This window comes from Colletotrichum tamarilloi (assembly GCF_030869305.1).
Source record: "Colletotrichum tamarilloi strain Tom-12 chromosome Unknown Scaffold_35.1, whole genome shotgun sequence".
In the NCBI taxonomy this organism is placed as follows: Eukaryota; Fungi; Ascomycota; class Sordariomycetes; order Glomerellales; family Glomerellaceae; genus Colletotrichum; species Colletotrichum tamarilloi.
This window is the reverse complement of record NW_026849418.1, coordinates 115,792-140,082: the sequence shown is the minus strand read 5'-3', so window position 1 is coordinate 140,082 and position 24,291 is coordinate 115,792. Positions and strand designations below refer to the sequence as shown.

Here is a 24,291-nt window from a genome sequence, read left to right as displayed (position 1 = left end):
GGGGAGGATACATTCAATACGTACCTTCACTTACAGAAAAAAAAAGTTTCATTCAGCATCAACGGCAGGTGAATTCTTGGGCTGTGATCCGAGATATTGCCAGTTCCCTCTCACTACGGCACCTCAATCACAAAGGCGGGCTTCCAATTGGGTTGTTATCTTATATCATCCAACCAGAACCGCGCGAAAAAATGTCTCTTTCTCTTCCCCCAGACCTCAAGGTCCTATGCCGCAAGTTGACAACCACACCACCCGCTCAACTTCCTCACTCAATCCCGGCCTTCATCAATCACGTCCTTCGTTGCAAAGATGTCTTGTCTGCGCCCCATGACCCTAAAGCCTCGTCCGAGGTCTCAAGTTTGGTTCATAAGCTGAGGACCATCATCACGACTTTGCTCAATGGCAAGAGTGCCATGGGCCGCTTCACCGGCGCAACTCTCGTCAAGGCTGTTGTTGATGTTGGTGGCTGGGAATGTCTTAAGGAGTCTGGCAATTGGGTTCGAGGGCTTTTGGGAATGCTTCAGGTAAGCAAGGTCCCGATATCTCTCTCCCGATATGAATACTAACACTGCATTGTAGAAGAGCGACCCATTCCCGGTCAAGGAGATTGCCATTGTCACCCTCGTGCGCATTTACAGTCTCATCAACAGCTACCAAACTCTCACCAGAGAAATCGCCACGCCTACGATTCCGACCTTCTTCAACGCATGTCTTCAGATGATCAAGCTCCCAGGCCCAGGCCAGCGCCTCAAGACGCCGCTCGCTGTCGTTGAGACTGTTCTGGACGCCTTCTCCGCCATGATTCCCCTGTATCCGACGACCTGCCGCCCCTTCAACGGCCAGATCAGAACGGCCATCAAGCCCTACTTGGCGCCCACCTCTTCCGATGGAGCCACGATCCCCCAGTCTCTCCGCCGGGCAAGCAGACATCTGGCCATCTCTCTACCACTCACCACGGCAGGCAAGACGGGACCCAGCGACGATTGGGCCAAGCTGGTAGACGAGCTGCGCAAGGACTTCCACTTTACCGCTGATCAGGTCTTCCGCGCCGTGCAGGAATCATGGGAAGCCTCGGCGGCGTACACCCGCTCCAAGGTGGACTTTGATATTCCGCCGCAGGGTTTGGAGACGGGGGATCAGCTCCCCAACTGGACCGGAATTTCTGCTGGCCGTGACAGACTCGTTGGCTTGCTCCAATACATGGCAGACGCCCTCCGCTACTCGACCAAGACTCCCGTCACGATTCCGATTGCAGCTCTCATGGATATGGTCTCGCGTGTATCATTGATTAGCCGTAACTCCAAGTCTCAAGCTTGGGACCAGGCGCTCGAGACACAGGCTGCCGTCGGAAGGGAAGAAAAGGAGGAGCTGTGGGCCGCGATGCCCGACATACACGTCGCCGCTCTGGAACTACTCTTGGTCCTGGTGCAAAGGCTAGAACACAACGCGCTTTCGACCATCCCAGAGATACACGACAACATGATCCTCGTCTTCCGCTCCGGCATCGACATCCCCGCCGTTCGCGCTGCGACATACAAGCTCCTCAACGAGACTCTCCCCATTGCCGGCCCGGGCCTGCAAAAGCTCACCGTCGAGACCCTCGGCATCGTCTCCCTCGCCTGCTGCAGAGATATCCAGCAAGAATCAGGCCACATCCAAAAAGTCAAGCCGGCAACCAACAACAAGACCGCAGCAGACACCAAGAAGAACACCATCGCCGCCAACGCAGATCTCTTCCTCCCCACGCAAGCCAACGCCGCAGACGCGACCACCTCGTCCTCAAAACAAACCCTCATCGCAAAGGACCACATCGCCGCCGCCGACGCCCTCCTCGCCAGCCTCTTGTCCCACCTACCCCAGCAACACCTCAAGCCAGGCCTCCGCGGCCTCCTGGACCAGACGGCCATCCTGTCGCGCAACAAGGCCGCCATGCTCGCCAGCGTCCTGAACCCCTACACCAATCAGGGCGGCGCCATGTTCCCCAGCATCCTGCCCTACCTCGCGCAGCAGTACCCCCGCGACCAAGGCGTCGAGATCCTCCGCTCCAACATCCGCACCTCCCCCGCGCAACCACCCGCAGACGCGCTCGAGGGCATCACCGCCACGCTCGAGGAGCTTGAAGCCGAGGAGGAAGCCAAGGACGCCGAGGACGAGGAGATTCTCGCCGAGATCCAGGTCGCGGGCGACGCGCAGGATGCAGAGATGAAGGATGCCATCGTTACCGCCAGCACCATTGTCGTTGCGGGTGACGAGGACAGCGACATCGTCACGTCCACCAAGACCGAGGTCGTCAATCCTTTCGCCGTCACCTCGGCGCAGAAGCGCAAGCTCCAAGACGAGGGCGCGGGCGCCCCGGACCCGCCCAAGAGACAGAGCGTGGAGAGAAAGGAGGTCGAAAAGACGATTGTGGCTGCTGCGGCGCCGGAACCAGTGGCCGTCAAGCCGGCCGAGGAAGCGGATGACGACAGCGACGATGAAAGCGTGCACCTCAACATGGACCTGGACGATGATGAAGAGGAAGAGGAGGAGGAGGATGAATGAGACAGGGGACAAGACAAGAAAAAGGATTCATATTGTTGTCAACTTAGATGGACATAATACCCCTACTGGAGACGAACAATTCTCTGGGTGAATGGAACAAAAAATTCGAGTAATCTGGGTATTTGTTTTTTTGTTTTGATTTGCTGTAGTAAAGGCCTATCGACGTTTTCGCAGGTCGAGGCCCGGTATTTTGTACATGATACTGTGTGTGAAAAGGTCCAGTATCCAAGGCCATTGAAGCCCGACTTATTCTGTCAAGTCTTTTTGTATAAAGTTGTATGTTTGGCCCAGCCCCATCCCATGACAGGCCGGAGGGACGTGTTGGCAATCAGGAGAAGTCCAAGTCTCCCTCTCTGCCCGTTTCCCGCCGATGATGGCCCCTTCTTTCAGAACGCCGCGGAATGAAGAATATTTGCCCCCTCCCCCAGACGTCGCGATCGCGACGGCAACCCATTTTGAAAACAGCGAAAATCAGGACCAAAGAGTCCAGAGAAAAAGAAAAGAATGCCCCACGCCTCATACCTCAATCCCGCAGCCAAGCCCTCCGCTTCTCCTCCTTCTTGGCCCTTCGCTTCTCCTTGAACTGCTTGAGCTCAGACTTGCTGGGCTTCTTGCCGCTCCGCTCCGCCTTGAGACTCCTTCCGTTGTGCGAGTTGGCCGCGGCATCGACGTCAAAAAAGGCATTCATCTGTCGCCGGCTCTTGGCCTCGTCCGTGTGGCGGTCGGGGCCGTCGTCCAGCGTCTGGAACTGGCCGGTGAAGCGGTTGAATTGCGCCATCGCGCCGTACTCGCCGCCGTTGATCGCAGAGGCGGACGTCTGGGCTGTTTCGTCCTCGTCGGCTGCGCTACCCTTTGCGTACCACGCGTTCGGGTCGTAGTCGCCGTGGATGGCTGGGTTGTAGCCGCCGGCCGGGGGAGCGTCGTTCTTTGGGAGGGGAGGCGGGCCTGAGAGAGTCGCGGTTGCGGAGGCGGTTGTGCCTGGTGCTCCTGGTGCTGCTGCTGGTGTTGCGCCGCCGGCTGTAGGTATGCGAGGGTTGTCCCATTGCGACGCGCCCGTGATGCGGTTGTAGAAGTAGTACGCCTGGGCTGTCGGATCCCACTGGAAGTCCCAGCCGTCGTCTTGTGTCGCTGGAGGAACTCCGGCGGGTAGGGGTGGTGCCTCGTTGGGGAGGGGTGGCGCATCGGTGGAAGAGGTAGGATTGTCGTCGCGAGCATCGGCAGGAGCGGGAGAGCCAATTGAGCTGGCCTCGCCGGACTCTGGGGAGCTCGAGTCTCGTTTTGAGTTGTCGTCGTTATCGCCCTTGGGTGAAGTCGATTTCGAGTCGTTCTCGTTCTCGGTGGGCTCTTGCTTGAGGTCGGAGGCATCATCGGCCGGTGTGCTTTGTCCCGGCTCAGCCTTGCGCGGGGAGTCGGCTTGGGGAGAGTCTGACGCCATGGTTTCAAAGTCGGAATGCAGGGTTTAATGAAGTGGTGTGAGTCGGATAGGTTGTCTTGTCGCGTGTACTCGCGGGCGATTAGAGACTGCTTGTCACCGGGTAATAATAGAATATCGACGCAGCAGGAGCTTCATTTCTTGAATGGGAAGAATGGTGATGTTGAACCACGCTTTGGGTGGAGTTGAAGTAGCAAAGAAAGAGAAAGCTGGAAAAGGTACGGTTAGAGTCGCAAGTTTGACTGTGCTCAGAAGAGAACAGTGCAGTGCAGTTGTCCCACCTGAAATTTGGTAGAGACAAGGAAGATGCAAAATGACGGCACGGCGAGTGACAGGCAGGCGGGTGACCTGCGCCGGGGTATCCGTGGTCACACTGTGTGTGTCGCTGGTCAAGGCATGCTGACTAAGTTGGATTACTGTGTGGAGTGGGGGTTTTGTTTGCTTCTTCAAGCGGAAGCCTGGCCCAGAATGGAAGCGTTCAGTTCCTGCCATGGAAAGAACTGAAAGGTACGTACCGGATTGACCACCACCTTCCATTCCCTCACGGCGTAGCACTGCGGGACACTGCAAAGCACTGCGTGACACTGCACTGAGGAGGAGTCTGTCCAAAGATTGGGGACTGCAAGTGCTGCAAGTTCTGGCGCAATTGGATCGAGAAGAGACTGGACGGGAAGTGGCCGCCACAGCAGTGCAGCAGGGCGGCAGGGCGGCAGGGCCAGCAGCACGTTGAGATATCCCCAGTTAAATAGGCCCTTCCAGACCATCTGACTGGACGGCAGATTGAACAACGGAGGCAGATCCGGACCACGATTCGGTTTGATTACCTTACCCTAAGGTAGCTTGCCGGAGGAGGAGGAAGAAGACATAGGAGGAGGCAGTTTGCGAAATAGGTACATGACTCTGCATTCTCGTAGGCTCTTGTTTACTCTATTCTCTCTTTCTTGCCGTCGCCTTTTCTCTTCCCTCTCTGGCGTCCCCCCCCCCCCCCCATCATCTCTCCCCATCTATCTATCCCACCTCACCCGTTAGGTTGTTTCCTCTTCTCTTCTTCCAAAAAAAAGAGAAGAAAGAGCGAGAGAAAGGTCTCTGCAGCTTGGCCAACCTCTGTCTCGGCTCCTTTCGAATACCTGCATACCATCCATCTCACCGCATTGGTTGCCAGCCAGCCTTCCACACCCTCATCGCACTATTCCAGACGACATCCACAATCCTCACTGGGCGCCGCATCGAAGTCTTGTTGGAACCGAGAGCCAATGTCGACGTCTTCTGCAAGCCATCGTATTCACGTGCTGCCTTGCTCTCCCCATTGGGACGATTGTTTGTTCTCCTCTGCCTGCCGCTCACCAGCTTCTCGATCGGTTATTATGCTGTCTTTGCCTCTCGTCTGTATGCCCAATACCCCTCACTTTTCTTTCGTCGCGAGCGGTCAGTCTCGTTATACGACCCTGGACGAAACAGCCTTCCCATGACCTCTCTCTACCTACAGCCCATATACAACATCTACGACGACATCTCCTCGCAAAGTCACGGCCCCAAGTCTACCTAGGTAGCTCCTCGTGGCACCAGTCCGGCCGCACTAGCTGCGAGGCCGTTGGCTGTCATGTCTGACCAGGTCAAGCCCCAGCCGTTGCGGCCTCTACTCCCGGCACCAAAAGCCTCGCAGCCTGCTCCTCCTCCTCCTCTTCCTCCAGCACGCTTCCTTCCAGCTCAATCATCAGTCAAGAAGCGTCTACCGAGTACCAAGGTTGCTTGTAACGCTTGTCGGTCCAAGAAAAAAGCAGTAAGCACAAATCTCTTATCTTGGTACTATGGCAGGTCCTCTTGACTCGTTTCAAGCGCTGACATCCTCACTCAAGTGTGACGGTAAACGCCCTTCGTGCAAGGCGTGTACAGAGCTGAAGACACAATGTGTCTATATCAGTGCTAATGAGACGGAGACAGCCGCTATGGCTTTGAAGAGGGAAAATCAAATGCTTCGAGAAATGTTGAGCCAGCTCACGGCAATGCCGGATGATGTTGCCCACCAGACATTGAAGAAGCTCAAGTTCGCCGTCGACCCTTACGCTGCTCTTCGCGCCATAAGACCGTCGGGGCCAAGAGATGCCCGGGAGATCCTACCTCATATCTCGTCCAATGTCGAGTTTGAACTCACGCGACGCCATCCCATCTTGTATCCCCAGACTCGGAGATTAGGTCGTCTCGAGATGCCCGAGGATGTCGACTCTAGGCCTTCCAAACTCGCTCGGGTTGAGGACGCATCCGAAGAGGGTTCAATTCTCGAGGACCGTCGAGCACCAGAATACCCTACTGTGGCTGAAGTCCTGGAAGATGATCCCTCTACAGCCTCTCCTAGGCCTTCTCGAGCATTCAACTCGGCCTTCTTTGTTCCACTAATGGGCCCTATTCCTCCGCCGACACCGCGCATTCGCAACGAGCCTCGCCTGAAAGATTTGAACATCGCCTTCTGGACCGTAGTACCCATCAGTAATCAGGACGCAGCAGAAGTCATCTCCCTATATCTTGAAACAGATCATCCGATATTGGGCTTGTTCGATGCTGATCTGTTCCTGGATGACTTGGTCTCCGGTGAAGTTCGGTACTGCTCTTCACTGCTCGTCAATGCTCTGCTTGCTTTCGCTTGTGTCAGTTATCCCCCCCCCCCCCCTTACCCCCTTCTCTTGATTAATGTCATTGATTGTCTTTACCAGCAAGCGTATGCGGCAAAGCAACCTGAAGCGTCTCGATGGAGTCAAGAGCTGGAAGACGAGTCAAATAAGCTCTGGCATGCGCAAAACGATGATACCCTGCCTACCATTACAGCTTTGACCTTCTTGATTCAGTCCAGCGGCTGCAATGGCAATGGTGAACTCAATGTCAAGTTCGTCAAAGATACAGTAGCTATGGCGAAACGTCTGAGACTCTTTGGGTGTCCCGATGCATATACCTTTGTAGACCTAAATCGTCTCTCGGAACCACAGGCGAGGGCAACAGCTCAAGTTGCCTGGGGAGTTTTCAACACTCTGAGGTAAGGCCATTTCAAAGAGTCCCCAAGTCCAAGTGAGCATAGCTGACGAAAAGCGCAGTATGATAGCTCAGTTCTGTTTACCAGCGACTACTGAGTACCCCCCGACTCTTCCCATTCCAGGCAAAGCTAGGCTAGGGAACTCAACACCCGGATCTGAGCACGAGCGTAACAGCAGCGCGAATAGTACAGCGCCTTCGTCAGACTCGGATGCTCGCTCCCAGACTCGAAATCGCACCAAGAGACGGCGATCTCCTGCCATATCAGACACTTTCGCCGCCTTTTGCGAATTATGGGTCATTTCCTCTCAAATCACTTGGGTTTATCAGCACGATACTAGTCCAGGCCATTCATCCCAGGCTTTTGCACTGGAGAAGTACAGCAAACTACTGTCTTGGGCAGATAATTTGTCTGAAAGTATGGAACGTGACGAGCACAGCCCATCTCATGTGCTTACCTGCCAGTAAGTTAACCTTTTCTTTTTGTCCCGTCAGTGCACGGCGTGCGAATTAACAACCTTCACAGCATGTGGTTCCACGGGACTGTGCTCTACCTCTTCAGGCCGTTCATCCCAAGCGACAAACAGCATGGCTTCAAATTCTGGTCACCGTCAGCCGACCAGATACCTGCCTTTTTTGCGGCCTCCGTCGAGCAGCTCAAAGACCTCGTCGAAGTATACGCGTTGTACCCGGAATCGACGTACAGCATCTTCGGGCACACTGCTCTCATCCATGTAGCCAACGCCGTAGCTAGCGACATAACGAATCCAGAGTGGCGACCCTACTTTCTCAGCTGCATCCGCGCCTATCAGGCCCTATACAGCTCCTTTACCGTTGCCGAAGTGATTGCCGGGGGTCTCCTTTCCATGGTCGTCAGGAAAGGGGGCATGGACATGACGGAAGCTCTAGGGCTGCTGGAAGACCTCAGAGCTCGCAAGGGACCCAGGGCGGGCGGCCGGGCGACTGGCATGTTTGTGACTGATCTCGATCTTGCCGTGACGGACCGCGAGGCGGCGAGGGTTGATCGCTTGATTGAGAACTTTGAAGAGATGACCATCTTGGATGAGTTTACTCAAGGTGTCATCTGAGGTGTGGGATGAGGGCTTTCCTGACTACCATTTCCCTTGCCTGTTGATGTGCATGCTACGGGAGGTCTCTTGGGGAAGGACCGGTTCTGTTTGATGATTTGAATTTTCATGACGCACATGCTGTAATGACGAGCCATCGAGACTCTATATCTTCCCCACGATGTGGGTGTAATTAGTATGCAATACACAGGCGGCCACAACTGGCAAAGGGCAGATCATGTTTCAGTGTCACTTTTGCTCGACATTGTCACTTGCTATGAATACACTGGCTCATTTTGAACATGTTAGCCTAGGGAACTTGAGTAGACTAACCGTGTCTTGTGATGAGGATTTGAGATCTGAGAGGATTTAGAGTCACCGAGTCTAGTGTTTAGCGGCCACATGCCTCAGTTCTAGGCACGGCATCTACCGCGATGACAATCCAGAATGAGCTTGAGGGTTCAGTTCAGCCCTGTACCTCGCAGCCCGCGGGTTGATGTGACCAGGGTAACGAGGAACAACATTTGATAGGGCTACAAGTATAAGGTAGGTAGTGTGTGGGACGTCTTCACATGTTCCCGGTTATGTAATGCACGTCCAAGGTAGGTACCTACCACAGTAGTCTGCCTTACAGGGAAGCAAGATCCTCGAGGTTGTATTCGCACTGACCTCACGGGGTAAAAAGCAGAGCGCTAGTTCCTTTCATTTCATGTTTCCATCCTCCCTCCCGATACAATATCGGCCCTATGTTAGCTACGAAGAAACATCGTATCCCACGAAACCATCCAACCACCACTCGGCGCGCCAACGCAACATCCCAGGGCAATGAGCGGGCAACCCGCCTAACCACGGTCCACAGCAGGCCTCCTTTGGTTTGGTTTGGGGTTTTCTTTATGGCCACAAATAGCACACACACAAGCTCGAGGCATGACCATGATAGGCCGCCGCCGTCGCGGTGCCATCGCCGTCTACCCGCTTGCCTAGAAGTCTAGGTAGAGCGGTCACAGCCATCGCCTTAACCAACGACGCTAACGACAACAGAAACCAAGAGCGAATGGATGGCCGCCGCATCCGGACAGGTTGGGGTGTCATTACCCAACCCAAAATCACCCGTTTTGGGACAAGTTGCTTCTCAGATCATCACCGTCACCTAGCCTTCCCGCGCAGTCCCTGACGAAGGGATCGTCTCTCCAGCTTTATTGTCCTGTCCATGGGGGGAGGCCGCCCCCGATGATACCTAGGTGCCTACAGACTAAGTACGGAGTCTCTGTGCTACCTCAAACCTGCGCCGCCGTCGCAATCCCTGCAGATGATGGACTCGAACTTTCCCAGGACGTTTTTTCCCAAATCTTTGGCGGTCTTGGCTGATGGTGCGCAGTGGCGCCGCTAGCATCGTCAGGAGAACCCGTCGCCGTTTCCGTGAATGATCGGTCGCTTTGCTCTTTACCTTTGACAATTTGAATTAGGTTCTGATCCACGTTACCTAACTACCTATCTCTCACTCCACCTTTTAGGATCCTCGATCCGGGGGCTGCCATCTCTCGGGTGAGGCGAGGGCCTGGCCATCTAGTGGCTGGATGGGCATCCGGAAGGGAAAAAGAAGCACTTGCGCACGCACGATCCCGTCTCACATTCCGGTGCACCGTGGCAGGGGACAACCTCCAAAGCGACGTCGCCTTTGACTACGGCCCACGGGGTCAAGACAACCACTCGGACGACCTTGTCGGTCACTCTTTAATAAACTCATCCCATATCCCGCCTGCTTCTGCATCTGCTTCCCCAGACTCTCGATTGCAGCACTCCTGACAGAGCCGCAAGCCCAACCGCCAAGCCACACACGGACAAGCAACAAGCAGCAGCAGCGGAATCATGTCTTTCAGACGGGCACCTCTCGTGAGCCTTGCTCTCACGCTGTTGCCGTTGGTTGTGGCTGATGACCACCCCTACGTCGCCGATTCAGTATGCGACTGCTATTTGACCAACACATCAGAGAGCTACTTCAGCAACCACTTGTTCTTCGACTTCCGCAACCTCGGCCAATACGCCGGGGTCCCAGATGCCCTCACGGACTGGGATACGAGCGCCAACGCAAACACAACATCCGACTACTTCAATACGGACGCATGGAACGCGATATGGGGTATCCAGAACTGGAACAACACAGATCGTAAGGGGAAAGACGGCAACGACGCCACGGTGAACATGGTCAACTCGCCCAACAACATTTACATTGAGAAGAACAACGACAAGGACGCCACCTCGGACACCTTTATGAGCATGCGCACCGTCCGCTTCGAAGACTTCCAGTCCTCGGCCGAGATGGAGTCCGTCTCCATGGGCTACCACTTCGTCTCGGTCCGCATGCTCGCCCGCACCCTCGGCGACCCGGGCGCCTGCACCGCACTCTTCACCTACCGCGAGGCCGACAAGTACGCCAACGTGCAGGAGGCCGACATTGAGGTGCTCACCAAGGACCCGGACGACCGCATCCAGTACACCAACCAGCCGTCGTTCGACTCGAGCGGCAACACCATCGACAAGTCAACGCAGAACGGCACCATGCCCAAGGGCACTTCGTGGCGCGACTGGGCCGTCCACCGCCTGGACTGGGACGCAAAGGACAGCACCTGGCTCGTCGACGGGTCCGAGGTGTCGAGCATCTCCTTTCAGGTGCCCCGCGACCCCAGCCGCGTCATGCTCAACTCGTGGAGCGATGGCGGGTCGTGGTCTGGCGTAATGGAGGTCGGGCACTCGGCCGTCATGCAGATCCAGTGGATCGAGATGGTTTTCAACTCCACGGAATCGTCCTCGAAGCGTGACGTCCTCGATAACAGCTTCCACCAAGCCGGTCTCGGTCCCAGAGGTCAGCTGGACCGCCGCCGCGGCGAGGGCAAGTGCCAGATCGTGTGCAGCATCGATTCGTCCAACACGATTGGCGCAGCGGTGATGCTACACAACGGTACGGCGCCCGGGCAGCTTCTGGGACAGTCGAGTGCCATGGCTTTCTGGGTGCCCGTGGCCTTGATGTCGGCCATGTTTTACCAGCTGTGGGCGTGATTGGGATTCGCCGTCGAGACGAGACGGGTGGCGTTTGCATCTGATTTATGCCAGCATAGCAACGGGGTTCAAATATGGGATTTGTCTATTCAGTATCGTACAATGATATACATTTTCAAGCTTACTCGGTTTATGATCACTGCAATATCTGTGCCACATGAAGTTGTATTTGGGTACCAAAGTCAGCTACGAGCTTTAGGTTCGAGTGGTCGGATCAAGCATTCAGAGCTCGACCCCTGTAAACGAGCACCAACGCGCGCCGCGACGTGCCTTGTACAGTGGGACACCCCCAGCACCCATGCGCCATGCCATGCCACCCATGGGCAGCCAGAGGATGCCACATGCCTCGGTCCCAATTGGATGTGGGACAATTGGGATGGACCCTTGGCTTGCAGCTCAACCTCCCTCAACAATCTTTCCCAGAAGCTTTGCATCTGCAAAAACACCCATCTTGTCATCATCACCACCACCGGGTACCTGACACAACGATCGAAGCTCTCCGCGCATCGCACTCCCCGAAATCTCCAAACGAAGCTCGAATCACCACCCCAATCGCAAAGAACAATGGCAGACACAGCAACAGCAGCTGCCAAGCCGCAGAGGCGGCAATCCTCCCCCCTCAAGAACGGCTACCTCATCGCCTACAACTTCGTCTCCGCCGTCGCCTGGGCCACCGTCCTCGGCCGCACCGTCGCGCTCTTTGCGCTCCGCGGGCCGCATTTCGTTCATCTCGGCGTCGGCGACTGGACGCGGTGGACGCAGACTATGGCTGCCATGGAGGTTTTGCACGCATTGCTCGGTTCGTTTGGATCCCCCTTACACTCCCTTTTATCCGTTCTCCTCCCCTCAACCCCGAGGCGGCAGAGTCGAAGAAGTAATGAACCCAAGGGAATGAAAGCTAATCACAAGTTCCACACAGGCGTCGTCCGCGCCCCCGTCTTCACGACCGTGATGCAAGTCCTTTCCCGCTTCGTCCTCGTCTGGGGCGTCGTCTACCCCTTCCCCTACCTCGCCCGCAGCCCCTGGTACTCGTCCATGCTGCTCGCCTGGAGCGTCACCGAGGTGATCCGCTACTCGTATTTCGCGCTCACCCTCAGCGGGTTCCAGCCCAAGTTCTTGACGTGGCTGCGGTACAATACCTTCTTCGTGCTGTACCCTATTGGGATCACGAGCGAGTGCGTGCTGATTTACTACGCTGCGAAGCCGGCTAGGCAGTTTGGGGAGATGGTGCCGTGGGTTTCGTATGCTATTCTTGCTGTTTATGTTCCTGGTATGTTTACCCCCATTTTATATCTGTGATTACGAGGAGGGAGTGCTGATGGGAAAATAGGATCGTATATTCTGTACACGTATATGATGAAGCAGAGAAGCAAAGTTATGCGCAACTTGAAGGCCGAGGAGGCGGGCCGCTCCAAGACGCAGTAATTCTTCAACTGAAAGAAGGGGGAAGATGAGAATCCAAAATTTAGGTGGGGTATAAGGACTATATCATGGTCGGGGGTATGGTTATAGACAAAAATGAGAAAAAGAAGATGGGCGTCTACAAGAATGCGGCCTTGCTCCAGGAGCCGTACTAATAAGAAACAAAAGCAAACATCACAGTCTACAGTCTCAAGCGGTAGCGCTCTCGCCCGCCTCCTTGATGGCGAGCTTGTCTTCCTCGCTGGACTCGTACCATTCGTTTCGCGTCCACTGGGCGATGAGAGTTGCTGCGTCTTCCTTGAGTCTGTCGTACCCCGGGTTCATCTTTGGTTCAAACATGTCTAGCCTTCCAGTCAGCAAAAACCAAAACTTACGTCCATAACGTTGAGCAATTTGGGTAACTGCAAAAAGGGGGGTAGACTCACTCATATGCGCCTGCGTCTCCTCCGTAGCGACATCATTCACAGCCTGCTTCCATGTCCCACCATTATCCCGCTTCGGCAGGTTACAAAACGTGCGGTCCCGACCCAGCACCGTGCCGACAACGCTGACCTCCTTGGAGCCGGCGGCTTTACCGAGGCGGGTGTACAGATTCGCGAAGCCGACGTCGAGCTCGCGGTTGAGCTTGACCATGTACTGCACCCTCTTCTGCAGCTCCGCGCCCTTTGCGAGACACCCGACGAACTCGAGGTGCGACGTCGCCCACGTCAGGCCCTGGGTGATGTGTTCGCGGTTGTAATACGCCGCTCCCGCGCTCGCTGCCACGGCGGCGGCGGAGCCTGCCACCATTGCGATCTTGCCCCAGCCCCATCCACCGCCTTGCTGTGAGGAGTTTGCCGGAGGAGCAGGTAGCGCAGCGACGGGTGCTTTGTTTCGTGAAGGTGAAGAAGTAGCTTGCTTCGCGCCCCAGAGAGCGGTGCCGAGGCCGCTGAGCTGCGTCATGGCGGCGTTGGCGGTGTTGTAGTGGCCCTCTGCGCCGTGGGCGACGACGCCGGGGGAGATGCCCAGGTACGGCGTGTCGAAGGCGATGACGCCCTGGATGTAGGGGAACATGAGGCTGTTGAAGGTTGCGGTGGACGAGTCCGCCGCCTTTTCGACGCCGTCTTCAGAGTAGATTGGCTTTTCCGAGGTGAGGCCTATGACGGTCTCGGCGGCGACAATGCCGCCCATGGAGTGGCCTGCTAGAACGACGCGGACGGAGGGGTCTACTGTTGGCGAGGGGGTGTTGTTTGCGACTTCCAGGTCGATTACTTTTTCGAGGAGCCTGGTGGGAGTGTGTCAACGATGACCTCGTTGATGGTCGGCTGTGATGAGAAGGGGGGATCACCAGTCGCGGAAACGGCTAACGCAGTCTCCTAGGTCGCCGCGCGTCTCGTATTTGGGATAGACGAGGACGTTGACGTTGATCTTTGGGAGGAGGGCGGCGAGGTCTGCGCGGAGCTGTGCTGTGAAGCCTTCCTTGTCGCCAAAGGTGTCGTCACCTCCCTGTACGGAACGTTAGGGATCGGAAGTCCTTAGAATGAGCATGATCCGACGTACCTTGAACCCGTGGATGAAAACTATGAGTAACGTCTTCTTCATCTTGTCTTTCCGTTGTAAGTTACATGAGTGAGAATGAGGCGTTGTGAACAGCTATGCGATGTCGTTGATGAAGCTTGGAGCTTGGGGCTTGACGTCTGTGTACAGTGTTAGGACAGTGCGCAAGTACACGGTACCTGGAGGATGCCCCGCCTTGCCACCCCACCATGTGACAACATCCCTCCCTAGGCATAGGTATCCTTCCCTCAAGATACCTCGTGCCTCCCTTGGGGGAAAAGCAACGTCGACTGGCTTGCACTGAGCTATCCACAAAACCACCATAGTGCCATGGCGATGGGGATTTGGACAAACATCTCAAGCAACCAATTTGAACCAGAAATCAAAGTCAGTGTCCCCTGTAATATGATAATACGTATTTCCATATAAGATGCCCCTACCTAACACACTCATCTCGTCTGCTAGTTGTGGTCCATATCTTGAAGTTAACATCAAGGTGGCAAGGTCATAAGCCAGGAAGCAAACATGACCAGCACTTTCGTTGGATATTCCGATTTGAACCCAAAGCCTGTCACGCCGGGCCTACTCATTGGTCTATCAAAATGCAGGCAACTAGGCGTGTCCGCCGCAGTTGCTGGGGCTGAGCGAGGTGCATGACCACACGCGGGGTTTGTGTGACTTTGGGTCACCAGCAGTCGTACTTACGCCGTAGCCACTCTCTGTCGAAACAAAAACATCTACCAACTTTTACATCACTATCAACACGCACATTTTTGACGACATGCGACTTCTGAACGTCGAAACGAGAAGGCTACAAGAGTTCTTCGGCGAGGTGCCAAGATATGTAATCCTATCACACACCTGGGGTAACGACGAGGTCACCTTCCAAGACCTTGACCGTCCTGACCACACCAAGAAACGAGGCTACACCAAAATCGACGGTATCTGCTGCCTAGCGGCCCGAAATGGCTTTAAATGGGTGTGGGTTGATACTTGCTGCATCGACAAGACGAGCAGTGCAGAACTCTCCGAGGCTATCAACTCCATGTACAAGTGGTACAAAGATTCATCTACCTGCTGTGCCTATCTCGAAGACGTTCAGCAAGGCGATGATCCGAGCAGCTTCGACAGGCAATTGTGCAACAGTCGGTGGTTCACTAGAGGCTGGACGTTGCAGGAGCTTCTCGCCCCCGAAACAGTCGAGTTCTTTGATGCTGCGTGGGAGAGTCTTGGCACTCGCTCTTCACTAGCGCCCAAGATCGAGTCCATCACCAAAATACCGACCTCGAAAGAAATGAAGAATCCCCCGCTATCCGCTCCGCAAAGATCGCCATGCGGATGTCGTGGGCTGCTCGGCGGCAGACAACGAGAGTAGAGGATATAGCATACTCTCTTCTTGGAATATTTGATGTTAACATGCCACTGCTCTATGGCGAGGGGGAAAAGGCTTTCGAGAGGCTACAGATCGAGATTATGAAGCAGTCTTCCGACGATTCAATACTCGCATGGGCAAGGAAGGGCGAGACGGGAATAATTCTCGAAAGGGAACGTATCGAGCGCATGGAAAGAAATGATATGAAGCAGTCTACCGACAATTCGACACTCGTATTAACAAGCGAGGGCGAGGGGAAAGGGGCTTTGGAGAGTCCGCAGACCGAGATAATGGGGCAGCCTTCAGACGATTCGATACCATCATGGACATGGAAGTACGAGGGCAAGCCAGAGTCGGTCAAAAACCTTGACAGTATATTTGGCATCCTTTGGGACAAAGGGTTGTTGGCCCAGTGCCCCGATGACTTTGCCTGGTGGACCTCAACCCAGCCTATGGATTTCTATGAAAAAAGCAACTTTGGCACTGATATGACAACCCGCGGTCTGCATGTCACTCTTCCTGTCCTCAAAGGCCGGGGTGAATGCTCCTACGTTGTGCTCAACTGCATGTTGGACAACAGCCTCGACCAGATTCTTGCGGTAAGACTATATCATACCGATGTCGCCGACGAATATGAGCGGGAGGCGGATGGTCTCGTCACTTTATCCTGGCAAGTTGCGAAGAAATGTCAACAAATGACTTTTTACCTTCTGAACTCTGATCAGCAGCGTCTGCCTGATGTACCATCTCTTTGGAACGACTGGAGGTCGACAGTCATCCGAATCCAAGGCCCAGACGATTGGGCCACACGCCTAGTAAGAGTGAGGCCAAAGAATTCTTACCAGAGGGAAAGGAGTTTGGTAGTTGTGAAAGGCATTCACAAAGAGCACTGGCCACAAATTCTCCTTCACTACAAGAAAATCCCGATGGATGACGAACAAGACGACAGCAGTAATGGGGATGGATTCGTCCTTGTCTTGGAAAAGAGGACTCCGCTCAGAGCCATCTTCTCTCTCGAGCTAGAACCTCCACCGTTTGTCTGCTATACCATACCCATGCGGAAGAAAGAGGAACTGGAGCACCTTGTACCAGACAACCTGGATGAACGAACTGTCTGGAACCTGCTACACAATGAAAGTCGCAACTTGTCAGAACTCAGGAACGGTTTCTCACTGAAAGCTGGCGCCCCTCAGGCTAAGATTGAACGAGAAAAGTTCCTCGACCGTGAGCGATTCCTTGTCAAGATTTCTTACACCCAGTCGCTGGCCCAACATGCTAGATCTGTTGCCGTGTCTATCACGCATCTGTACCTAGGAATTGCGTCACCAGTGGTTCACGCGTTGCGCTTCTATATCACGAACGATGTTTTCCTCATTTGAATACCTGTTATCGCCTGGCGGCTGAATAGCAAAGGACGCACGATCGCCACCGGTTGGAAGGAAACTGCCATGACTGATAGCCTAGTGCTCCTCTACACCCTCCTCAGCTGCAGAGCCCATCTCATAATGAAGTCCTTGTGGAGGATCAGGGGGCCGTACACATTGTTCCCTCGCTCCCGTAAGGAAACTAAAGTCCACCCGCTGGTCTCGGTGTTGTGCTCAATGGCGGCTATCCTACTTACAAGGCGTGGACAAAAGGTCTTGGAAAACTTGGACTAGAACAGACTATACAGAAGACAATATGACAGAGAATATGCCAGACGATACGCCAGGCAAAAGGGAACTTTGATAATGGAGAGACAATCATATCGCATATACGGGCTACATATCTTATTACGCCATTTCATTCCTCAACTTATGTGAAATGGGCTCATTGCAATACCGCGCAGTTCAACAGTACTTGTTCTTCAAGAACCTTTCGCTCCCATTTGGCCCGACTCGTACCATCTTTGCGCCCAGTCCCGTACAAATCACCTCGTTGAATGACCGGAGCGATCGAAGACAGTAAGAGTATGTTCTAGGTTAGGTGTAGAGCAAGGCCTCCGAACTTCGGTCCGAAGAGACCAAGACCCCGGTTCCCGAACTGAAAACGTAGGAAGGGGAGGGATGCGATGCTTTAAAAGCCAAGTAATCAAGTTCAATTCGCTTCTAAATATTCACTACAATTTTTTTCATGGCCGTTTGCAACTGATGCGCACTAGTAAGTGGCCGTAAGCCTCTGCACGAGGTACTGCCCGCTGTTGATACCGTCATATTTCTTCTCCTCCTCCGTAGCGTACGTCCCCGGTATAGCCTCGATATGACTCTTGAAGTTGGGGTTGCAAAAGTACCTGTCCATCATCGTCAGCACTTCAGAAGCTTCAAGAACATACACTGCAGTCACTTACGCAATGCTGTAACGGGGAGGATACTCCTCCCCGTCCTCCGGCTTCCGCGGCGGCTCCACGACGCGGTGAATCGTGCTCTTGATGGTATCATTGCTCCACCGCGCAAGCAAATCTCCAGCATTGACAACAACCGTCCCGGGAATCGGCGTAGCATCTACGAACCGTCCATTCGGGCTTCGCACCTGCAGACCCCCGCGGTCATCCTGGAACAGTAGCGTGATCGACCCGTAATCACTGTGCTCTCCAGCGCGCACCTGACCCGGGTTCACTTTAAAGACGTTGGGATCGACGGAAGGGTAATGCAGCAGACGCAGCGTGTTGTCCCCGACGTCGGTATACCCGTCAAAGAACCGCTCGTCCTCCAACCCCATACCCACCGCAATGGCGCGCATCACCTCGACGTGCAGCGCCTTGCACTGCCCGAAGAACTCGAGCATCTGCGTCTTGAACCCGGCCACGCGCTCGCCGTCCCGCTCGACGGGCCACTGGTTCGGGTGGTCCGGCTCGCCGTCGCGGCCAATCTCAAACGACTCCTTGAGGTCCGGGTTCCCCGCGCGCACCTTTTCGATTTCCTCGTTGGTGGTGAGGTTGCTGACTTTCTCGCGGCCGGGCGCGGAGTAGCCGCGGTTGGCCTGCGGGGTGGTCCAGCCGAGGCCTTGCTTGACGGCGTCGGACTGGGAGAAGAAGTCTGCTGATTTGGCGAAGGTGGCGGCGCGGAGGTCCTGGCTGATGGGAACGTTTTGGAGGTAGATGAAACCTGCGTTTTGGAAGCCGTCGAGGACTTGCTTTGCTGTTTCCTTGCGCTTGGCGGCGTTGCCGTTGAGGAAAGCTGAGAAGTCAATGAGCTTGACGTTGATGTCAGTTTGCGATGCGAGGTATATGCGATTACGATGAAGGTACGTCACTGATGTCACTCACGGGGATGAAGAGGCCCTCCTTGTCTACTGCTGTAGCTGCCATGATGATCTAGTTGTTGCTTTCTTCACTGGGGTTGAGAGGGGATGGATGAGAGATTCAGAGATGAATGTGGTCAGTTGAGACTTGGGAGCATCACATGTATCAGGGTGAGGTGTAATCTCGAGGAAGAAGTCACGATAAGGTTCGTTACTAAATCCGTGCGGTACAGGTTCCGAGCGACTTATATCTATCCGTCGATACGATAGGTTGTGTAAGTACCTGGTCGCGGGCAACTGGCGGCGGCCCAGCCAACCAGAGGCCGAGCATTAACATCGTAAGTTAACAGCCAACCACCGGCGCCGTCTAATCAGTTCCGGACGGGGCCAGGCGTTGCCCCTTGTTGATCCCCGGCCAGAACGGGGCATTACGGGGAGAGACTCAAGAGAGAACCCTTTTACAAGACCGGCTGGGTCCGCGGGTGCACGAGTGGGAAGTTCATCGGAGAGCTCCTACACGTTAAACTTTTGTGTAAGCAGTACCTCAGTGTCTCACACTGGAGAGGAGGGGGGGGGAAAGAAAGTCTGACGATAAGATGCCGGTGGTGCGTTGAAGGCCGGCGCGCGGAAAGACGATTGGAGATAACGGCGGGGTAAAGTTGAAAGATAATCGACAAGGGAAGGATTGCCTAGGTACCTTACCTTACCTTACTTACCTTTGGAGACGCCCGCGTGTGGGGTTTTGTGAGGTATGCGGTGCATTGAGACGCTTGCATATGAGGGGAACATGGATTGGAGGGGGAACCAGGCGTTGCGGGTCATGGCGACCTCATCACCTTCCTGGAAAGATGTAGTTTGTCGGGTAACTGGTACTTTTCTTCTTAAAAAGGAAGACGAGGGGCAACACAGCTTTGCGTGCTCCTGGGAAAGCTTCCAACTTGGAAACAGACCACAACACCAACAATAACAAGATTCTGTTCTTTTCCTGTTCGTGGCTTGCGGGAGAGATAAGCCGAGGTCTCTTACCGTCTTAGCTACAAGTGAGCGTCTTCATCTTGTAAGTTGACCCAGCATCATGACTTTAAAAGCTCAAAGCTGAACCACTGGCTAACGACAAGTAGACCAATCACCGAGACTGACTTGACTGTACTTCAAGTCATCTCAATACCAGCTCCAAGTGAAGACGAAAGGCAGCAAAGGGACGTCATCAGATCGTCCAATTTCACAATGGCCTCATCAACATCCATGACGGTGGTGGACGTCCACACCCACATGTACCCCCCGTCCTACGTCAAGATCCTCGAATCTAGAACAACCATTCCCGTCGTGCGCAGCTTCCCGCAAACACCAGACCCGCGCCTCATCCTCCTGGCCTCGGAGGAACAAGCCCTCGATGAGGCTACCAAGGATCCTTCAGCGAAGCCTCCTGGCCGGCCGCTGACCTCTCACTACGCCTCGCTCGACCAAAAGGTCCACTTCATGGACACGCACAAGATCAACATCTCGGTCATCTCCTTGGCGAACCCGTGGCTCGACTTCATCGATGCCTCCGAGTCTGGCGCCATGGCCAAGGGCGTCAACGAGGAGTTCGACGGCATGTGCGCCGCACACCCGGGCCGCCTCTTCTTCTTTGCTGCTTTGCCTCTGACGGCATCACTCGAGACCATCTTGGAGGCCATCAACCACGTCAAAGCCCTCAAGTACTGCCGCGGCATCATCCTCGGCACTTCGGGGCTCGGCAAGGGCCTCGACGACCCGGACCTGCTGCCCATCTTCAAGGCCATCGCCGCCGCCCGCCTGACCATCTTCCTGCACCCGCACTACGGGCTGCCCAACGACGTCTGGGGTCCCAGGGCGAGCAACGAGTACGGCCACGTTCTTCCCCTGGCCCTGGGTTTCCCGATGGAGACCACCATCGCCGTGGCACGCATGTACCTGGCTGGCGTCTTCGATGACGTCCCAGAGCTGCGCATGCTTCTGGCGCACAGCGGAGGCACGCTGCCTTTCCTGGCGGGACGCATCGAGAGCTGCATCATGCACGACGGGCAGCTGGTGCGCGAGGGCAAGGTCGGCAAGGGCCGCCGGACGATTTGGAGCGTGCTCAAGGAGCAGATCTACCTCGACGCCGTCATCTACTCAGAGGTTGGGCTGAAGGCGGCCATCGATGCCAGTGGAGCGGATAGACTCATGTTTGGCACTGATCATCCCTTCTTCCCGCCATTGACCTCTGATGAGCAGGGCGAGTGGGAGAGTGTGAGCATGAATGCTGATGCCGTTGCTGTGGCGGTGGGCGAGGGAAGCGAGCAGGCCAAGGCCATCATGGGCGGCAATGCGATTGAGATTTTGAGACTAAAGGTGGACTGAGAAAGTAGCTTTGTAATGCAAAGAGAAGAAATTAAAAACTCACGAAAGTCAATCGTACCTTTAAGTGAAATGAAAGTGAGTGAATCTCACATGAGAATTGGTTTGAGTGCATGAGCGAGGCTGACCGCTTTCCTAAATGGGTCAGGTTTGGCGGGACCGAATTACACCGCCTGCCAAATTTCATCCCATTTACCACTTTCTGCTGGCAATTCCTGAAAATATGGCAATTGGCCCCGCGATGTAGCTTCATCCTGCATCTCATCCTCACACACTCAGGCTCATCAATTCATCCGAGTTTTACTTCCTTTTACTCGAGAGAACAGACCAATTCTCATTACACGTCAATTGAGATCACAATGGCGGCTGAAGTCCGCCGCTCTAACGGCACGCGCCTTGATGCGTCCCTCGGCATCACTGAGCGCATTGCGCCGAGTATGGTCGCTTGGACTGGAGACATGCGCAAAAGGTAAGTCCTTCTATCTGCCTCATAAAACTTCTCCATTAACACAACCCCTCAGATACACTGACTTCCAAGTCTACGAAATTAACAAAGACGGTTCCGTCCTCCACCTCACAGAAACTCGCCTTCCCCCGCCGCCAAAGGAGACCACGCCGCCTCCACCAGCACCTCCTGCACCTGCTGTTCCCGTAGTAGAAGAGAAGAAGGGAGAAGAAGAGCCGAAGCCAGAAGAGCCATCGAAAGATGGAGAAGCCGCCGAGAAGCCCGCCGCGGCCATCCCCGAAGTCCCCGCTGAGGACATTGCCCTCCTCGCCTCCCTCACAAACGACGACTTCGCCAACCAGCTCGTCACCATCTACAAGACGATATCCGCTGACAAGATGGCCAAAACCGAGCCCGTCACATCCCCCATCATGGACGACAAGGACAAGCGCTCCCAGCTCCACCAAAACGTCCGCCGCATCTTCAACTCCACCATCGACACCACCACCGATCCCACGGGCGCTATCGTCGCCCGAGTCCCGCCCCCTCGCGGCAAGGGCAAGGGCATGCGTGGCGGCCGCGACAACAACAACAACCGCGAGAACAACAAACAGAAGAAGAAGCAGCCCAAGGCCGTGGCCCCCGGCGAGGGCGAGTACCTCCACTTCACCCTCTACAAGGAGAACCGCGACACCATGGACGCCCTGCACCAAATCTCCAAGGCCCTCCGCATCAAACCCCAGGCCATCGGCACCGCAGGCACAAAAGACCGCCGCGCCGCCACCACGCAGCGCTGCTCCGTCCGCGGCCAGCGCGCCGATGCCCTCCTTCGCGCCCGCCTCTTTGGCGTCACCGTCGGCGACTACCGCTACGCCCACTCGCCCATCCACCTCGGCGCCCACAGGGGCAACGAGTTCGTCATCGCCCTCAAAGACTGCCTCGTCGCCGGCAACCCCAACCTTCCCCCCGCCGACCGCTCCTCCCAGATCCGCGCCTCCGTCGAGGCCGCCATGGCGAGCATGCACAACCCGGGCTGGATAAACTACTTTGGCCACCAACGCTTCGGCACCCACGCCATCGGCACCCACGAGGTAGGCCGGCTCCTCCTGCAAGGCGACTTTGAAGCCGCCGTCAACGCGATTCTCTACTACGACGAGGCCATTGCCCAACGCGCCCTCGCGGGCGAAGTCCCGGACCAGGGCCACGCCCGCGACGAGCTGAACCGCCACCGCGCCTGCAAGGTCTTCCGCGACGGCGGCTCCGCAGAGGAAGCCCTCTCCCACCTGCCCCGCCGCTTCTCCGCCGAGGCGAGCCTCATCCGCCACCTCGGCCGCTCCACCGCCCCGTCCCGAAGAGACTTCACCGGCGCCCTCACGAGCATCACCCGCGGCCTGCGCAACATGTACCTCCACGCCTACCAGTCCTACGTCTGGAACCACGCAGCAAGTCACCGCTGGCGTCTGTATGGCAAGAACGTAGTCGAAGGCGACCTCGTCCTCGAGTCTTCCTCCGCCGATGCAGACGCAGACGCAGACAACGAAGGAGGAGACGACGACGCAGACTCCTCCTCCGCCCCAGCCCGCGCCCTCACCGCCCAAGAAGCCGCCTCGGGAACCTACACCATCCACGACATCGTCCTCCCCTCCCCGGGCCACGCCGTGGCCTACCCCACCAACGCCATCGGCGAATTCTACACAACCTTCATGCGCGACAACGGCGGCCTCGACCCGCACGACATGCTCCGCCGCCACCGCGAATTCAGCCTGCCGGGAGCGTACCGCAAGGTCGTCGTGCGCTTTCTCTCGGAACCCAGCTTCGAGGTCCGCGCGTACGAGGACGGCGAGGAGCAGATGCATCCCACCGACATGGACCGCATCCGCGCAGCAGCTGGGCGCGGTGGGAATGGGAAGAAGCGGGGCCGTCAGGAGGATGAGAACGCCGAGGATCAAGATGCGGCGAAGAAGGTCAAGACCGAGACGGGTGCGGCAGGAGCGGATGGCGAAGCTACGGCGGATGAGCCGATGCAAGACGCGCCGGCACAGACCTCGGAACCGAAGCAGGAGCAAGGGCCGGAGCAGCAAGCGGAGACCACCACCGCCGATCCGAACGGTACCCCGTCGACCCCCGAAAAGACAAAGACGGCCGTCGTGGTCACCTTCCAGCTCCCCAAGAGCGCCTACGCCACCGTCGCGCTGCGGGAACTGATGGGCGTCGACGAGTCCGAAGTCGCCGCGGCTCCTACGGCTGCCCCCGCTGCCCCTGCTGCTGTCATCACTGATACTACCGCTGCTGCCCCCGAGGCTGCCGAGGTACCAGAGACTTCCAAGACTACGACTGCGGAATCATGAAATACCTTACTTCACAGAAGGGAAAGATTGACACAAAAAAACAAAAGGCATCACCGCTTCACGGCTCAAAAAGGTGATCTACTTGGCATGTAAATGGTTGTAGACTAGATACCCCCTCGATAGATTCGTTGAATCAAGCATATATATGTACAATGCCACCTACAAGGCCAATCCTACTCTTACCAACCCACTTAGTTTGTTCCCTCGGCCATAAAGAAAAAGGGTAAACCCCAATCAGCATTGGCAGATTTTTTTTGTTTGTATTGTTCCAAACCGAATAGACAATCGCTTGGATACACAATAATGCCTACAGTCTTCGCTGAATATCCGCCGCCACCGCCGCTTGTCCAGGTACACGTCTGCCTCCGCTACATATATCCAGAAAGTAAATCTGACCCCCTGAAGGCGTAACATTGGCAATCCTGTGCCCGTAATGCCCGTCGCTTATTAAATCATGAAAAATGGCCTCC

At 55.6% G+C, this 24,291-nt stretch overlaps 10 protein-coding genes across 10 annotated transcripts; 7 read left to right on the top strand and 3 right to left on the bottom strand.

Moving 5' to 3' along the window:
• Window positions 1-191: 191 nt before the first annotated feature.
• CTAM01_09188 (uncharacterized protein) lies at window positions 192-2,541 on the top strand (the record flags this gene model as incomplete). The annotated part of the gene is made up of 2 exons (XM_060525207.1): window positions 192-524; window positions 580-2,541. 2 exons carry the CDS (start codon window positions 192-194, stop codon window positions 2,539-2,541), a joined length of 2,295 nt encoding a protein of 764 aa, XP_060380151.1.
• Window positions 2,542-3,064: 523 nt separating this feature from the next.
• CTAM01_09187 (WW domain-containing protein) lies at window positions 3,065-3,976 on the bottom strand (the record flags this gene model as incomplete). The annotated part of the gene is made up of 1 exon (XM_060525206.1): window positions 3,065-3,976. One exon carries the CDS (start codon window positions 3,974-3,976, stop codon window positions 3,065-3,067), a length of 912 nt encoding a protein of 303 aa, XP_060380150.1.
• Window positions 3,977-5,573: 1,597 nt separating this feature from the next.
• CTAM01_09186 (uncharacterized protein) lies at window positions 5,574-8,082 on the top strand (the record flags this gene model as incomplete). Its single annotated transcript, XM_060525205.1, has 5 exons — window positions 5,574-5,753; window positions 5,830-6,615; window positions 6,682-6,998; window positions 7,057-7,458; window positions 7,521-8,082. 5 exons carry the CDS (start codon window positions 5,574-5,576, stop codon window positions 8,080-8,082), a joined length of 2,247 nt encoding a protein of 748 aa, XP_060380149.1.
• A 1,848-nt stretch (window positions 8,083-9,930) lies between these two features.
• Window positions 9,931-11,118, top strand: CTAM01_09185 (uncharacterized protein; the record flags this gene model as incomplete). The annotated part of the gene is made up of 1 exon (XM_060525204.1): window positions 9,931-11,118. The coding sequence occupies one exon, from the start codon at window positions 9,931-9,933 to the stop codon at window positions 11,116-11,118; it is 1,188 nt and encodes a 395-aa protein (XP_060380148.1).
• Window positions 11,119-11,682: 564 nt separating this feature from the next.
• CTAM01_09184 (protein tyrosine phosphatase-like protein) lies at window positions 11,683-12,543 on the top strand (the record flags this gene model as incomplete). The annotated part of the gene is made up of 3 exons (XM_060525203.1): window positions 11,683-11,917; window positions 12,038-12,388; window positions 12,449-12,543. 3 exons carry the CDS (start codon window positions 11,683-11,685, stop codon window positions 12,541-12,543), a joined length of 681 nt encoding a protein of 226 aa, XP_060380147.1.
• A 186-nt stretch (window positions 12,544-12,729) lies between these two features.
• On the bottom strand, window positions 12,730-14,121 carry CTAM01_09183 (uncharacterized protein; the record flags this gene model as incomplete). Its single annotated transcript, XM_060525202.1, has 4 exons — window positions 12,730-12,881; window positions 12,966-13,804; window positions 13,868-14,025; window positions 14,080-14,121. 4 exons carry the CDS (start codon window positions 14,119-14,121, stop codon window positions 12,730-12,732), a joined length of 1,191 nt encoding a protein of 396 aa, XP_060380146.1.
• A 736-nt stretch (window positions 14,122-14,857) lies between these two features.
• Window positions 14,858-16,827, top strand: CTAM01_09182 (HET domain-containing protein; the record flags this gene model as incomplete). Its single annotated transcript, XM_060525201.1, has 4 exons — window positions 14,858-15,294; window positions 15,369-16,047; window positions 16,177-16,263; window positions 16,366-16,827. The coding sequence occupies 4 exons, from the start codon at window positions 14,858-14,860 to the stop codon at window positions 16,825-16,827; spliced, it is 1,665 nt and encodes a 554-aa protein (XP_060380145.1).
• Window positions 16,828-17,584: 757 nt separating this feature from the next.
• On the bottom strand, window positions 17,585-18,734 carry CTAM01_09181 (2OG-Fe(II)oxygenase; the record flags this gene model as incomplete). The annotated part of the gene is made up of 3 exons (XM_060525200.1): window positions 17,585-17,717; window positions 17,775-18,619; window positions 18,693-18,734. 3 exons carry the CDS (start codon window positions 18,732-18,734, stop codon window positions 17,585-17,587), a joined length of 1,020 nt encoding a protein of 339 aa, XP_060380144.1.
• Window positions 18,735-19,894: 1,160 nt separating this feature from the next.
• CTAM01_09180 (amidohydrolase) lies at window positions 19,895-21,031 on the top strand (the record flags this gene model as incomplete). Its single annotated transcript, XM_060525199.1, has 1 exon — window positions 19,895-21,031. The coding sequence occupies one exon, from the start codon at window positions 19,895-19,897 to the stop codon at window positions 21,029-21,031; it is 1,137 nt and encodes a 378-aa protein (XP_060380143.1).
• Window positions 21,032-21,387: 356 nt separating this feature from the next.
• On the top strand, window positions 21,388-23,821 carry CTAM01_09179 (tRNA pseudouridine synthase D; the record flags this gene model as incomplete). Its single annotated transcript, XM_060525198.1, has 2 exons — window positions 21,388-21,497; window positions 21,550-23,821. 2 exons carry the CDS (start codon window positions 21,388-21,390, stop codon window positions 23,819-23,821), a joined length of 2,382 nt encoding a protein of 793 aa, XP_060380142.1.
• Between the last annotated feature and the right edge of the window lie 470 nt (window positions 23,822-24,291).